General features: G+C 49.2%; 1 protein-coding gene; it reads right to left on the bottom strand.

Annotated features, from left to right (window-relative positions):
- Positions 1 to 11499: 11499 nt before the first annotated feature.
- On the bottom strand, positions 11500 to 15107 carry CHC_T00008782001 (Possible calcium-dependent tyrosine protein kinase). XM_005717790.1 is given in 2 exon segments: positions 11500 to 11657; positions 11658 to 15107. The coding sequence occupies 1 exon segment, from the start codon at positions 15105 to 15107 to the stop codon at positions 11658 to 11660; it is 3450 nt and encodes a 1149-aa protein (XP_005717847.1). The 3' UTR covers positions 11500 to 11657.
- Between the last annotated feature and the right edge of the window lie 126 nt (positions 15108 to 15233).

Here is a 15233-nt window from a genome sequence, read left to right as displayed (position 1 = left end):
GCGCCGCCCCCCATCTGCTTCCATCGGTGCAGCGCCGGTGCCTGCGACCGCGTATGCAGCCCCTCGGATGTCTTGCTTTGTAGAGGCTCTACTTTTGGGCCGCCCAGGATTTGTTCGACGGGCAACGTCATTTCTCTCATGATCTTGGACACCATCTCCTCAGCTTCCCCGCTGTCATCTTCGGCTGACATGGCAGACTAGAGGCGGTACCACGCGATGGAGCGCTGGGGGTTCGGCGGAAGGAGCGCGTCGGAGCAAGTCAAAACAAGCCCATGCAGATTGGTTCAAGTCGGAGATGTTGCCATCTTTTGCCTCTGATATAAACCCCAACGCCTTGGCATTTCGGTGCGTTTGCAGCGTAGATGAGACTGTGTAGAGTTGTTGCATCGGCTGAAGTGCCTTAAACGGACAGTAACTGTGAGAACGGTATCTTCTTTACTGGAAGCCGCCTCAACGACAGCTTGACGTTGGACGCAACCGAGTCTAATTCGTTCACGTTTTTCATGTTCGCATACCTCTGTAGATTCTGCAGGCGCAAAGCAGAGAGCATGCGGTCGCGTGCCGCTCTGCCGTTCTTAGGCTGATTTCTCGAGTTGGTGCTTCGACGTCATTTTTCCTTCTCATGATTCTGTGTGGACATCCGTACCAAACCTGTGACCGTTCCGAAGTGCATTCTGTACTTCTTTTTGTTGTCTGCTAAGCCACCAGCTATGGTGCAATCATTTCGGCGTTCCTTGATGAGGGAAGCGCTTGCAGAGCCGCCTGGTCATCGTTCCGGATGCCCGGATCCCAGTAGCGCGAACATTCAAAGATGCACTCCCAAGGCACCCTTTCTGTTCTTTCAAAAGAAATTGTCGAATGTACTCTTCTGATGTGCTTCCAGTTTGTTGTTTAATGAGGAGCACAGGCGTTATTCCCATAAATCCCTTTTAATGTGAGAATATTAAAATTTCCCCCCCCCCCCCCCCCCTTGATATTTTCGAAGCCGCACTGCACCCTGACGATCCATGCCTCGATTTTTTTCTTGTCGAAATCAGGATGGGACCAGAAGCTGTGAGTACGTAACGAATGTTTATATTCATGCCCCCTTTACTTATTGACGTACGATTTAAGCGTGGATCGACAGAAAATAGGAAAGAATCACTGTTGTCGATTTTGACGGAGTAATTCAGAGCACCGGTGTCCTAACCGGCACGCACATTGGTGAACGGTTGTGATCATTCAGGTACTTTGCAAGAATCTCTGTTTTGAAGGGCGAGAATGAGCTACTTGAAATAGTCTTCCGAAACCATATACCTCTAGTGTGCTACTGTACCTGTTTTATGCCCCGGCATTCTGACACATCCGCAACAGCCCAGGCAAGACAAGCTTTTGAAATCAACGACCGTCAAGCTTCCTGAGCAATTGCGGGAGAACATTAATACAATATATATTGATATTGATATCAAATGTTTTTGCATTAAAGCAAGAAAATATTGAATTTTCCTCTCCTATGGGTTTCGAGGGGGAAAAGTGTGACTTTTTCGCATGTTGAGGAACATGTGCTATACTATGTGTGGACAAACGCATAGAGTGTTAGAGTGAAAATGATATGGCCATCATCGAACCCCCTTTCCATGATCTGATGAAGAAACATCATCTGTAAAACATACTCTTTGTATGTCTTTTCCTCTAACTCTAGTGTCTATCGGACAATTGTTCTCATATCCCTAATGCTCTATATGGCCATTAAAATGGCCATAATAAAAACTATAGATTTTTGATTTTAGGGGCTTATGTCCACTTCACTGTGCATAAGACCCGAAAATTGGGAGGTAATCGGCAGCGCCTTACTCGGTTTCCGCCCTATCGAGACTTATTCTGTAAGCTTGGACGTATTCCGCTTGCTTTTTTCTGCACGCTCGATTTTCAAGATCTCAAAACCGTTGAGTATTTCGCCTCAAGCACCGGCAACCTCCCCATGTCCCCCAGCATGGCCACCGTGATATCGTCGGAGCTTCCCTCTGGCTCTCCAGAGCCCAATGCGACAAATGAACCAAGTATTGAGCAGCAAAACCATTCTGGGAATGGTGCCATCCCACCTGCAGGGATCGATAGAGCCACAGGAGATTTCACAGGCAATGTTGCTGCCCATAGCGGCCGAGCGGTTCCAAAGCCCTCCCGGGGACGCCCTAGAGGTCGCAGTGGACGTCGTGGCCGAGGATGCGCTCGCCGGAGGACGTCAGAACGCCACACGCATGTCGCTGATCCTACAACAGGGTGGACGGTAGGGTCAGATACATGCAAAAGTGTGATGTCGGAAAATGACTTCTCGGATGAGATAATTGGAGAGCGGGCAAGACTGTTCTGTATTTCAGCCGTTGAGAAGATGAGCATGCAGTGCACAGTGAAGACGATTGCTCCAACTAGAGCTGTATTTGTGATCTTATTCATGGGCGACATCTTGCGGCAGTGTGTTCAGTGGCTCAACAAACTCATCGCCCTTCGTGCTGAGGCAGTATCTGCAGTCACATTGGCTGATTTGTACCAATACGTTTCTGTTTTATTGGTGTCTCACTGTACTGGTTTTAGTTTCGAAAAGGCCATTCTGATTCTTCGTCTATCAGGTTGCAAAGTACCCTCGCTTGAACGTATGAGATTCATAGCTGGCAACATACTGGCGTATTCCCCAACGGGGCGTGGTAACGAAGGCGGATCTAGTTGGAATGCACAGAGGGATCAAACTAGGTACTTATCGGAGTTCGAGCGTATTGCTTTCAAAGAAACAAAGAAGGTATTCTTCAATCCACTGCATCTTTTTGCCACACTCGACGATGATTTGTTTGGGACGCGGGCTGCCGACAATCAAGTTAAAACGCTTAGTGCAAGGAAGGCGGACAAGGAGGGGCATTCAGCTGATTCCGTTGCGGATGCTTTATTCCGCATTACTATTGCAGTACGTTTTAGACGGAGAGGTGAATCTCAAGTAGATTCCGTAAGCAAGTTGATTGGTGATCTTGTAGACGGACAAGGGGAAGTTGCTTTAAACGGATGCATCATAACGGCGGATCGCGGTTATGGGAAGGAGTCCTTTGTAAGGCTGTTAATGAAGAATGGTTTGGCGTCTATTTTCGTGATGCCTCAGCATTTACAAAGGTGTCATCCGTTTGCTGGAAAATCGTTTTATAAACCGATGAGAGAGGACGAAAACGAGAGTGCAGTAGAAGCCCAAACGCAAAGCCCAACTTTGCCCGCCAGCAGCACTGCACAAGATCCAGGGAGCGCTGAAGAGGGAGCGGTTCGTGTTCAGTATGACCGTCCGTCGCGTTTTATAATAGATGACGCGCCAGAACTTGGCCCAGGCTGCTTCATCGCGTCTAAGAGGGTTGCAGCAGATGAGGCAAGGGTCGGATTGAACAAAATGACTGCCATTGCTGTCCGTGAGAGAGGTACAGTGAAGTTTGCAAAGGTATTGCGCTTCCTGTACACAGTTCCCGACGCAGTTCAAAAATGTTTGAACACATGGATTGCCGTTCCTAAACCCAACCTGAACCTGGAGATGACACTTTTTAGCAAATGTGAGTGTAAGAATGCCAGGTTTAAAGAAATAAGAGAGAAGGTGGAACAGGAGATCTCGAGAAGTTGTGATGTTCTAACAGTAACACAACGAACTGCTGATTGGTTTGTCCTACGACAATTTCGTCTAACGGGAACAAATGCGGGGAAGATACTTATGAATAATAGCCTAATACGTTCGAAACTTGGACTACATCCGCTGCAAAACCCAACAGAGCTCACAATGAAAGAGAGATTCTCCCTGTTTAGCCAAGGATGGTTTAGCTCCAAAGCATCAACCGAACCTATGATGCGAGGCACTGCTAATGAAGGAGCTGTGATTCAAGCTTTATCATCTATGCCGTTTATTGCTACTGTGTTTGAGAATGGAATGTTTGCAGCTAAAGACGCCAGATATCTTGCATGTTCGACAGACGGCATCGCTGTTATTTTGGCGCAGCACTGTCAAGAATTGAACAATGTTGATGCTGACATTTTAACTGTTGACGGCCAGGCAGTGGTGCTTGCTTGCCTCGAGATAAAAACACGTGTCGCGGTCGCCACTCTAGGAGAGGCGATACAACTATCTTCGGGAGAGATAATACAATGTGAAGTTGGTGATGAAACATTCCGAAAGTACATCCCAAGTGAACATATGACACAAATACTGCATCAGTTGGTGGTAACGAAGCTTCAGATTTCTCTGTACGTATGTGCTGGGGAGACCGGGATTTTATACATGATACTTGCCAGATGCCCGCTCCAGATCTCGACGATTTGTAAGACAGAGGAAACAACTGTCGGAGGCCCTTTCCTGCAGTGGGCGCATGAAACGAGCGTTCAGATGCCATCCTTCATAGATGAATCTATTAAGGATGTAATTCGATCTCGACATCAGTTCTGGATGACTATTAACAAGCATGTCACAGAGCATGGGCCGTTTGTACCATTGAAACTTTTCAAACATGCTTCGCAAACGTTATATTCCAAGACAAAAGCCGGTGTGGACGGTGCAACTCAACAACGTGCCATAATGCGCTCATCGACCTCGCATTTCAAATGGGAGCAAAAGCTGGTCTCACAGACCTTAAAGACACTGGCTGTAAATGCATTTCTAGCATGGAGGATGCACGAACGCTCTGATTCTATAAGTACCTCTGCCAGTTTCAAATCTATCGACAGCTACCGTAACGGCCTGAACAAGGTTCAGGCAACTGCTGATTTTATTTTTGATGTCGCACAAGAACTTCTAAGTTATGCAGACACATTACATGTTGTACCTACTGAGGATTCCGTTCCGGAGGAATTAGATGCTCAAAGTGACGAAGCTAAAAGAATTATTATGATGGCTGTGACACGGAAAAGGAATCGTATTACCTTCTTCAATTCTACGGATGGCAAACTACTTCTTCTTCACATAAGAGGTCATTCACCGAGACAAGGACGCTTTATTAAGCGCTGTACGCTCTGTGGACAGCAAACCACAGCTTGGCGTGGTCACCGTACATCGTTTCAATGTTCTCTTTGCTCCGTACCCCTATGTGTGCGGGTCTATCCTGGACTGCGCAAAAGTTGTTATGATCTCTGGCATTCTAGCCATATCTTGCGTTTAAGAACTACACCTCAGCCAGCCTCTCGAAGCACTCACACTAACGGTACTGGAAATCACAATAATGAGGAATTACCGAACCAGGAAGGCGCAGGCAGTGAGTCTGAGGTAACATCGGGTAATAGGCGTCGTAGGAGCATGCGACAAGGAACAGCCGAACAGCCGTCGTGCAGACAGCGCCTCCAATAGACTCAGGGGATAGTTCATAGACTGCTATTGATAAATTTGGAGCACGATGTACACGTCTTTATGTCCAGTATAGTGGACATAATCAAATTTTTGCATGTTCAAACCGGTTGTTATTGACAAACTGTGGAGCCAAGTACAGTTCCAACAGGTGAAAAACATTCCCTCACATGCTTCACCGTGTCTAGGGGAAGCTTTATACTTGCTGTATATCTGGTTTTTATTGGCGAAACCCACATACTTCAGAACTAGCAGGACATTGAAATTTATGTCCACTATACTGGCCATATGAAATGGCATTAGGGATATGAAGACACTTTTCGACAGCTTTTTCTTGACTTGCGCCTTGTTGATAAGAAAGAAAAACGTATCCCCGCAACCGTACTTGATTTATGCCTTAGAGTCAGAAAAGAACCTTGTGAAGATTGCATGTTCTTCCTGGTCGTTTTTAGATATGTCTGGAAAAGAAGGTTTTCTAAACCACCTTAAAACCACATATAAAATAATTCGAAACCAAAAACGCCAGTTTAAAAGAGAGCTGTCCTCAAATAAGGACATCGCCGCCCTCTTATGAGGACAAGAACCGGTCGGATAGACACCAGTTATTTTAAAAAGCAACTGGCATGTACAACTTTTCAAAGAAGAGAGCAATAAGAAATGACGGTAGGATCTTTACTAGAACTAAAAAAGAACTATCCTTAGGACACAAACTATCATTAGGACACAAACTTGCTTATGCAAAAGAAGTTTTGCAACTTTTTCTTTCTGTGAAAATTCGAGGATGCACAGGTACAGCAACTCGCCATAAGGCATCTTGCCGGCACACACCTTGGCACAAGGACATCCTACCGCATGAAGCACTCAATTCCAGATTCCGCATATTCAGCCCCCGAATATGTACAACAGTATATTGTGGACTCTAAAAACATATTACCTTCTCGTATCCTGAGTCATTTCATGCGACGAGGTTAGGTCCTGATACTCCATTAAAAACTGACCGCCACCATGAGAATCGATTCTTTTCCCCATTCTTGATATGATAGGAACCTTCGGAGCAACGCGGGCCTCTTTCCCCACTGTCCCATTTGTCTGGATCGAAGCCTCGCTGCAGCGCTAACATGCGTTATTTGCTTCTTCCTCTCGTCTGACTTTTGCTTAACCGTATATGCAAGTAGGACCAAGTGCGTGAATAGGATCACGGTGATACCTTAAAACTTCATGCTTCAATGCAGGTTACACTTTGTCTGGGGGAAAAGCGAATAGCCAGTCTTTCAATTTCAGGCGAAGTTCTGATTGCCAGCGCGAGCCGAAATCCGAAGAAAAAGACACCTTTTGGGACATTCTCGTATTGATTAGATTCGTTCTTCCCAAAAGGTTACTTCTGTTTTCTTCTGCCGCGCGGAACAGCTCCGTGTATCGCTGTATTCTATGAAAGATATCCAATCGCACACTCTTCTATTCTGCTTGTCCATTTTACATTGAGGTCGAGGTGCCTCGTGGCACCTGCACTCTGAAAAGGATATCGGAATTTTAAATGAACTTTTTGGTATATGAAGGGCTTCTGTCCTCTACAACCTTTGTTTACACCAACTTCAGGCACCGGGGATGATGGAATTGCTGCCTGTTCCTGCCGCAGAGGACATCCCCATCCGTCTCGTTCATGTGCAAGCCATTCCAAGGATTGTTTAGTCTCACTTAATGCAGTTGTGCTGTTATCGCTCACTGAGTTTTTTTCTGGACCAAAACGTGATCGATATCCCTAGACTTCATATGTACGATTTTTCGTACATACTGAGATTCTTGGATCTTGGCGCCAAGACCTTATGTACGAAATTTCGTACATATGTGCCCTCAGAAGCAGATCTTTGGTGGCGCAGAAGCCTGCTTTCGGAACTTTCGATACGCCCCTGATCCGACAGGACAATAGCTGACAGTCTCAATACTTGCTCATAACTTCATTTTCGTTCAAAAGTGATTTTGGGCCGCGCAGACACCGTCAACATTCACACGATTAGATAAAATCCTATCTTATGGCCGAGGTCATTCCAAACACAACAGGGAGTCCTGTTAACCCTGTACCAAGACGGGGACGTGGCCGTGGACATGCGCGGGGCCGATATGGAGGTCGAGGTAGTTTCAGAGGCGTTCGTAGGGGCAGCAGGAGAGGAGGAAGGGGTCGGAATCTGTGCAACCGCAACGATCCCACAAAAGGATTTGGGTCTGTAACTACTCCCATACCGACTATCACTTTGGAAGAAGAGTTCCTTTCTTCAACAATATCTGAGCGTGCTCGCCCACGACAAATTCTTAGACGGATCCTTCTTCACCCGTAAACACAACAGGATGACGCCAGTCACCAACGCGACATACACACCAAACGAAACGAATCGCTTCATGAGCGCTCTAGACTTCACCCCAAACCATAACCTAGAGGCAAACGCGAACAGCGAAGAGATCGCCGCCATGTAGTCAACGACCAGTATCTATCCGAGGCACCCGATTTGATCCTCAATACCACAAATTCATCCGACTGCAAATGTTTCGGCACACCCGACAATCAGCACCATGAAGTTGATGTAAAGAGTCTATCGCGTCGAGCGAAAGAAGCTCTGTGTCACTGCAGACCATTAGGTCTCCAAAGAAGCCCAAAATGTACAACGCGGCTGTCATGACTGCGCGCGGAAGACATCGCAATAATGCCGAATTGTGGAACGATGTGACCACACTCTCGGTCAGGGCCAACCGATTCAGTGCCAAGCAAGAACAGGGCAACAGAAAAGAGTCGCTCCCAGTGCCCTGAGAATGGCAGCAGGAGAGCACGAGAGGGATTGTAGAGTGCGGTGTAAGAATGCGAGAGTGGAATGGGAGGGAGTTTTCTAGTCCGAAGGAGAAGTTATGCCCTTCACAAACGCACCACATCTGCTGTATTGTGTAGTCCATATATACGAAAATTCGTACACAAAGGGATTTTGGCTGATTTGTGAGGTTATTATTGAGCAACTTTTGCGGAGCTGTCAAATAGGAACGAATCAATCTTTTCCTTTTCTGTCTTCGCGCGGATGTAGACAGCATTGTAATCTCGTGAAAGCTCGAAAGGACCCTGTAGACGTTCCGTAGTTCGCGAACTACAGACAAAAGAACAGTTGTGTACGAAATTTCGTACATAAAATTGACTTCTAGGGATATCGATCACGTTTTGGTCCAGAAAAAAACTGAGTCTTTTTTCTGTTTTCAGTCGGTTATCATCCTGAAGCCTTTCATACCAAAGATCCCTTGGTTTAGATATACGTTGTTGTTGCTCTTTACCAGGACGTATTATGCTCTCAGGTCTACGGGAAGAGCTTCCAGGGGTTTGAGACTGAATATCGCAACACAAACTCGCGCCTTAAAAGACATCGTGTGTTTTTGATAAAGAGGTCAACCCTTTTGCTGCATATTTATCATGGGTCATTTCTGTTGCTCTTGTTGTAAACTGAAGCGGATCCTTCACATCTGCTCTCTCTTCCAGTTTCTTTTGCTGCCATCCTGAAGCATTTCCCCCAGAGTGCTTGGATGGGGGAGTACAGTCACGTGGTACAGGTGCCGCATCAGATGTCTTGGGTTTCGGCTTTGTGGCTTGGGCCTTTTTTTTTTCTGAAGCTACAAGAGACGGTAGGTTAGGAGAAACGATGCCACCAGGTAAAAGATCGTCAATAGGATCGCAGAAAAAGTTGACCATTTCTCTGATCATGTTCGCCTCTTTTATCGCTCCGATGGGGGCAGCGTGTAGCTGAGTAGAGTGATGTTTGAAGTGAGGTAACGGCAAAGAAGACGGCCTTGATGGTGGGCAGGGCGGTCGAGAACCGCGAGAGAGAGCCCTCAGCGAAGAAGTGCGCTTTGGAGGATTCGGAGAACCTTGTTGCGCGGGGACACTTCGAAAAGAAAACTGCCTGGCCTTGGCTGCAGATGTAGGCTGGCAGGGTGGAGAGTCAGACATGGGCTTTTGGGCGTAATCGGGAGATTGTTCGACTTCAGAAAAGACGAGGGTGCTTGGCAGAGATTCCAACTCCTCAGAAGTAGTTTTAGGGACCACGGGAAGCGAATCTGCAACGTTCGGAACGGCCGTCATTTCAAATGGCTTCCAGATCTTGCGGAGAATCTCAGTTACTATTCGAGGTTGGATATCAGAAAAGTATTGGAGGCTGACGAGGAAGGAGATAAAGGCAGGTAGAAGATGTTGAGCATGAGGTTATATACAAATTCATTCGAGGATGAGAAATATATGCTCTAGCATTGTGAGGAGACTGTGGGGTGCAGAAAGGGCGACGTTCCTGATTCACCGAGGTGCTGATAGATGAAAGCAGCGCACGCAGGGATGGGAGGCCCCGGAGAAGGGATTTCCCAGGCGCATCTATCAGAGCATGGCGTGTATCCAGGGGTCTCCATGCACCGTCTAACCCAGAGAATAGACAAAGGGCGCAGATTATGTCAAGATCATTGTCTGTTTCTTTGGGTTTGGAGCCAAAACTTGCTCGAGTAACCGGAAAGACTCCAGTTTCAGAGGATACTCGGCCGTACTGATTGTTTGTCAACGGTGTGTTAGAAATGTTTCTCTCTTTTCTGACAGATGACCTGCATTCATTCCATTGGCGTTGTTACACGAGTTCACATCAGGGTTTACTCTCAGCTCCTCCCCCCTTGGCCGCCCTCCAGCGACAATTCTAGTCGGACACACGTTGAAGACTACACGAAATTCTGCTAGATCACCCTTATGTAGTTCACGAAACTCGACGTTCGTATGATTTCGCACGGATGTTGCACTCTTCATTCCATGTAATCGGTAATCTTTCAAATGTTGACTCATTTTGCTTCATACGCCACTTTGTGCCCAAAACGGCATTGCAGATTGATCCATCGTGTTACCATTTGTTCTTTACAGAGAACGTCGTGACATGCATACCATGCTGCAAATACGTGCCAGTTTCTAATGTTTTCCATCACTTGCCGAGGTCGCTGCAGTCTTTGTAATGTAACATCTTCGGACAAAAAGCCAACACATATTTCGCTTTTCGGATACCAAACCGTCATGAGATCTACAGCCAATCATGAAAAGCCACTCTCCTACCTCGCCATCCCTTCCTGCCTCTATGCCTCCCATCTACAGAGGTACGCGGCTACGTGGTGCTGGAACATTGGGTCTTTGCATATCCCTTCCCTGCAAGAGAATACGCAGAAAGGAAAAATAACCGCAAGACGTTCCCCTCTCTCGTTAATCGCCACCGAGCACTAGTTGCTGAATTATTTTCCTGGAGCCCGCCAGGCCCTGTATCAGCCCCGATCTGCGAAATCCTTTGAGTGGAGGATGCACTCCAGTGTCTATTGGACGGACGTTTTTGATCATGAGGATTTTTCCTGTCTGTCAGAGCATTAGAAAGACCCTCCTAAATACCGTGCATTCTAGGTGCCTTCAAGGGGCTTGGACATTGTTTTTTACTCTTACTGTTACTGTTTCGCGGTAACTATGGCTTTCAGTTCTCCCTCTTTGCGCCAGAAACGGCGCGGCAAAAAAGCCTCATATGAGGCGAAATCCTCAAATGAGGCGCATTGTCCAATAGACACTAGAGAGACGGGTTCGTTCTCTGAACATGCACCAAAAGTTTACATGAAAATCACAGGTTCCCAAAAAGCAGCGAAGGCCAATCAAAACGAACCTTGAACTCAACGGCCAATTATTTTTCACCAACGAAACATCGCATTGGATGCAAATTTTGCATCGGGGTCCACGCATGTCCGTGTGGCTTTGGCTATGTCCGACGCCACGGATCTTGTGCATTTTACTTGCATTCTTTGACCTTCGTTCCTCGGGTGGGTTTCTCTTCTCCTTTGAACGCAGAGTGATCAGGTTTGCGTTCCCTGCATCTCTGGGCAATCCAGTTCGTCTCGTCCTCTCGATGTGAGGAACCAGCGCTTCTTATCATGCCACAAGGTCATGCCAGAGGGCGAGGCCCCGCATGATTATGCTTTTGTGTCACGACTAAACATGTCGCGCGCATGTTAGGTAAGAGTCAAACCGTGACGGCCGTTTAACAATTCAGAACTATTTCATTCCTCAGTTTTCGTGTTGTGCAGAAAACCACAACGGCCCAAACTTGCGAAAGCAATCTGTCAGGTGGTAGCGGTCGGCGAAAGGGTCGTGGTGATGCAGCGAATACATTTTATTGTAAAAACTGTTCAAAATACTGCTTGACTACAAGAAGCACTCAGCGAATGTCCACATGCAAGGTAGTATGTGCAAGGTCGGAGATTCGCAGGTGAACATTTGCCGGAGCGTTGTAGAACCAATTCGCGCTCAGCCCGCGACGCTTTGAGCTCTACTCTCGAAATTTGTAGCTCTCGCCGACAAGTCCATCCTGTCTGCCGTCACTTCAGAATCGATGCTTCTCGAAGACGAAGTCCGACGTAGTGTCGACCATGTTTTCGGTCCGGCCGCTTTAGTCTTTTCACGCTCCGCAGCCGCAGCAAGCTTGGTGAAGCAAATCGTTTTCAGCTTTCGACAAATCTTTAGAAACACGCCGCTTTCCCCCCTATTCAGTCGCACCTCAATGTAAGGCTGGAACGCATGTGCAGGCAATACCTCTTCGGCTTCATTTGCTCCGCCTTGTCTGGTGCTTTCGAAACGACTTTTGTCGATTGATGGTACATGCTCACGACCCTGCGGATCCTCATCCTCAGATTGCGAGGATGTGGTCAGGGTCAAATCGCCAATTCCGTCAAGGTCGTGAGGTCCAACCGCTGGGTGGATCATCGGCGACTGAGGAGACACAGCCTTGGAAGGGTGTCGCAAGAGCTCTGTGTTGATGTCCGTTTCCGTGATCGACTCCATCTGGTTCCCAAACCCAACTGATCTCGCACCAGCGTCTGTTGTGAAAGACGATAACGCGTTTAGCGTCGCGCTCCTATGGAATCGATACAGTTGTTTCGTGCTACAAGCATCCGTTATCGAAAGCATCCTGTCTTCCATCTTCAAAGTAAGTCCATCCGAGATTGGTGCGGCAGTCGTTTTCGGCTTGTCAAACGTGAAGCAACGAGCACTTTCCGGCATTTCGCGTTGCGGGTATACCTTTTGATACGGAAAGGCATCCACGGCGGCAGGACGGTTCAAATGTTTAAACTGTTCCGAGTCATTCAGAGAGCGAGAGCGACCATGTCTACTCTTTCGCTTGTTCCGCGAAGATGGGGCCCGTGCTGACGAGGACGTAAAGGACTCCATTTCTTCTCGCGATGTTTCGGCATCAGCGAGTTTAGAATGTGTCCGGAACTCGAACTTTTCGAACAAATCTCCATCTTCATCTGCGTGGTCTCGGATGTGGGCTGCGATATTCAACGGCGTTATCTTGACAAGCCTTCGCGGGACTGGTGGTCTTGACCCATAGAGGCCCGACGATGAATGACCATCTTCACCAGATATTACGTCTGCGAGCTTCTCTTCGTCAAGGGACTGCATAGCCGATGTGACAGATTTGTGAGCGCCAAATGAGGGGCCTCGATTACCACTTACCGGTGAGTTTCCAGTCGACGCACCTCTCCGCAAACGAGACTGCGTTTCCATTGGGGACCCCACCTCCGGAAGTTGAGAACAACTCGAGCGCGCAGACATGGGGAACCGCACCCTGCCATTCTTGGGTCCTGGATCCGGTTCCCTCGTGAATAAGGATACGGAGAACTTGATGTCATTTCTCGGGTCCAGGCACTTGAGCGTCCACTCTTGGCCCCTTTGATCTTCTGGGGCAGAGTTGCGGTTGCTGGAATCAGCCAGGTGGAAGTGAAGGTTGTGCTGGTAAATCGTTATTGCCATGGTGATGCCTGCGACTCCAGGCCGTTTGGTGAATACCATGTCAACTGGAATCACTACAACATTCATGCAGGGGCCGTATTCTGGACCGTTGTAAAACCACGGGTGGTGCAGCATTTGCTCTATGGTGATGCGTTCCGCTGGGGCTGCCCGGATCATGCAGCGAATGAGGTCTGCTGCCTGCGGCGAGAGAAAGTCTGGAATCTCAAAATCACAATCCCTAATCTTGTTCAACAGCGTCTGCACCTCGGCTTCGAAGAATGGGGGACGACCGATAAGAAGGCAGTACACGGCCACTCCGGCCGACCACACGTCAATCTTTTCTCCACTGTAGCATTGGCCTGCCACTTGCTCCGGGGACAAGTTGTACAGAGAGCCCACCAAGGACGTGGAGAAAAGATCCCAGCCTGGTGAGTAGATACCGCTATGCCCAAAATCGGTGAGCTTAACGTTTCCGATATTGTCGAGCAGCAAGTTATCCAAGCGGACATCTCTGTGGCAGATGTAGTTGCGATGACAAAACGCGAGTGCCTCAAACACTTGCCTCATAAAGAAGCGCGCCGTTTCCTCTGGCATTCGCTCCTCCGGATATAAGCGAACGATATCCACCAACGACCCGCCGCCGCACAGCTCCATGACAATGAAGAGATTGTTCTCCGAATCGAGCACCTCCTTGAGGGCCACAATGTGCTCGTGCTTGGCGCCCATGAGCGACTGGATTTCGCGGTCGAGCCTGCTCATGTCCGAGCACTTGCCCTTCTTGATAATCTTAACGGCCACCTTTTCACGCGTGCCGACATGCATGGCGAGCCTGACGACGCCGCTACTCCCTCGCCCAATGGTGCGGCCGAGTTCGTAGTCGCCAATGCGCTCGAGATGGCGGTTCTCCCAAAACTCGTACTCCCTCGTTATCAGATCCGCTAGGACCAGAAACTCCTCCTTCCTCAGCAGCCCCGCGTGCGACATGTCAAACTCATTAATAATACTTTCCTCCAGCGGGGCACCGACTTCCTTGTAAAAAACAAGTTCCTCCAAGTCAATGCCATCCTCCTCCAACGCCGACAACAAGACCCTGAGCTCCGCCAGAGTTACGACGCCACTCTCATTGAAGTTGGTCAAGTTCCACAGCCACTCCATAAAGTTTTCCCTGGAGCCCTCTGAGTGGAGCGAGTCTGCCAGCTTGTGGATGTTTGCGCGCATGATATTCTCCACGACAGCAGCATCAATGGCGGTGCGATTCTTCGGGTCCTGGACATTGGAGTCGGACTTGCTCGGAGGGTCGTCCCCCTCACACTGGGCGGAAAACTCGCGCTGCGACGAATACATGGCGACGCAGCGGTCGCGCGGGGGGAGGTTGCTGTGCGCGTGGTCGTCGGGCTGGTCGCTGGACACAGAGGACTCAGACCTGGGGCGGTCAGGGTCGGAAGCGTGGTGGGTCTGGGCGGGGAAAGAGTGGCGAGAGTCTGGGTTGCGGGGATCGGACTCAGGGCTGGGGTAGGGCTCCGGGCTCGGCGGGGTCAAATTGGGGGAGGAGGTGTGGGGCCGGTCGCGCGACGAAAAGACGGAGCGGACGTTGGAGTGGGACGAGAAGCGGCGGAACGAGGAGCGGCCGTGGACGGAGCAGTCCTTGACGCCGGCGCGCGAGGCGCGCAGGATGAGGTCGCGGAACGGCTTGTCGTCGACCATGGCGTCCTCGACCTTGCGCTTCTCGGACAGGCAGAAGTGGCGCAGCTGGTTGAATTCGGGGTGCGTGAGCGTGCCGTCCTTGTCCTTGTCGAAGAAGTAGAGGGCCGGGAGCGAATGCGGCATCATGAGACCCGCGTCGGCGGCGGCGATGAGGTCCTTGAGCGTGAGGCGGTGCGTGCGGTCGACGTCGAGCATGTGGAAGATGTCGGCGGGCGGCAGCTTGGGCCGGCGCGTCCAGGGGAGGGTTTGGGTGTTGCCCATGGCGAGGGGGCGGCGAGAAGGGGGCGTGCTAGTCGTCCGGCTCCAAGTCTGGTTCTTTAGCAGTGGGTGGAAGAGCCATTCGCCAGGGGTGATATTGAGGAGTGGTAGGCGCGTCGCGGGGCGGTC

This window comes from Chondrus crispus, genomic scaffold, assembly GCF_000350225.1.
Source record: "Chondrus crispus Stackhouse genomic scaffold, scaffold_33, whole genome shotgun sequence".
Lineage (NCBI taxonomy): Eukaryota > Rhodophyta > Florideophyceae > Gigartinales > Gigartinaceae > Chondrus > Chondrus crispus.
The sequence above is the reverse complement of the archived record's forward strand: the minus strand, read 5'-3'. Positions and strand labels throughout refer to the sequence as shown.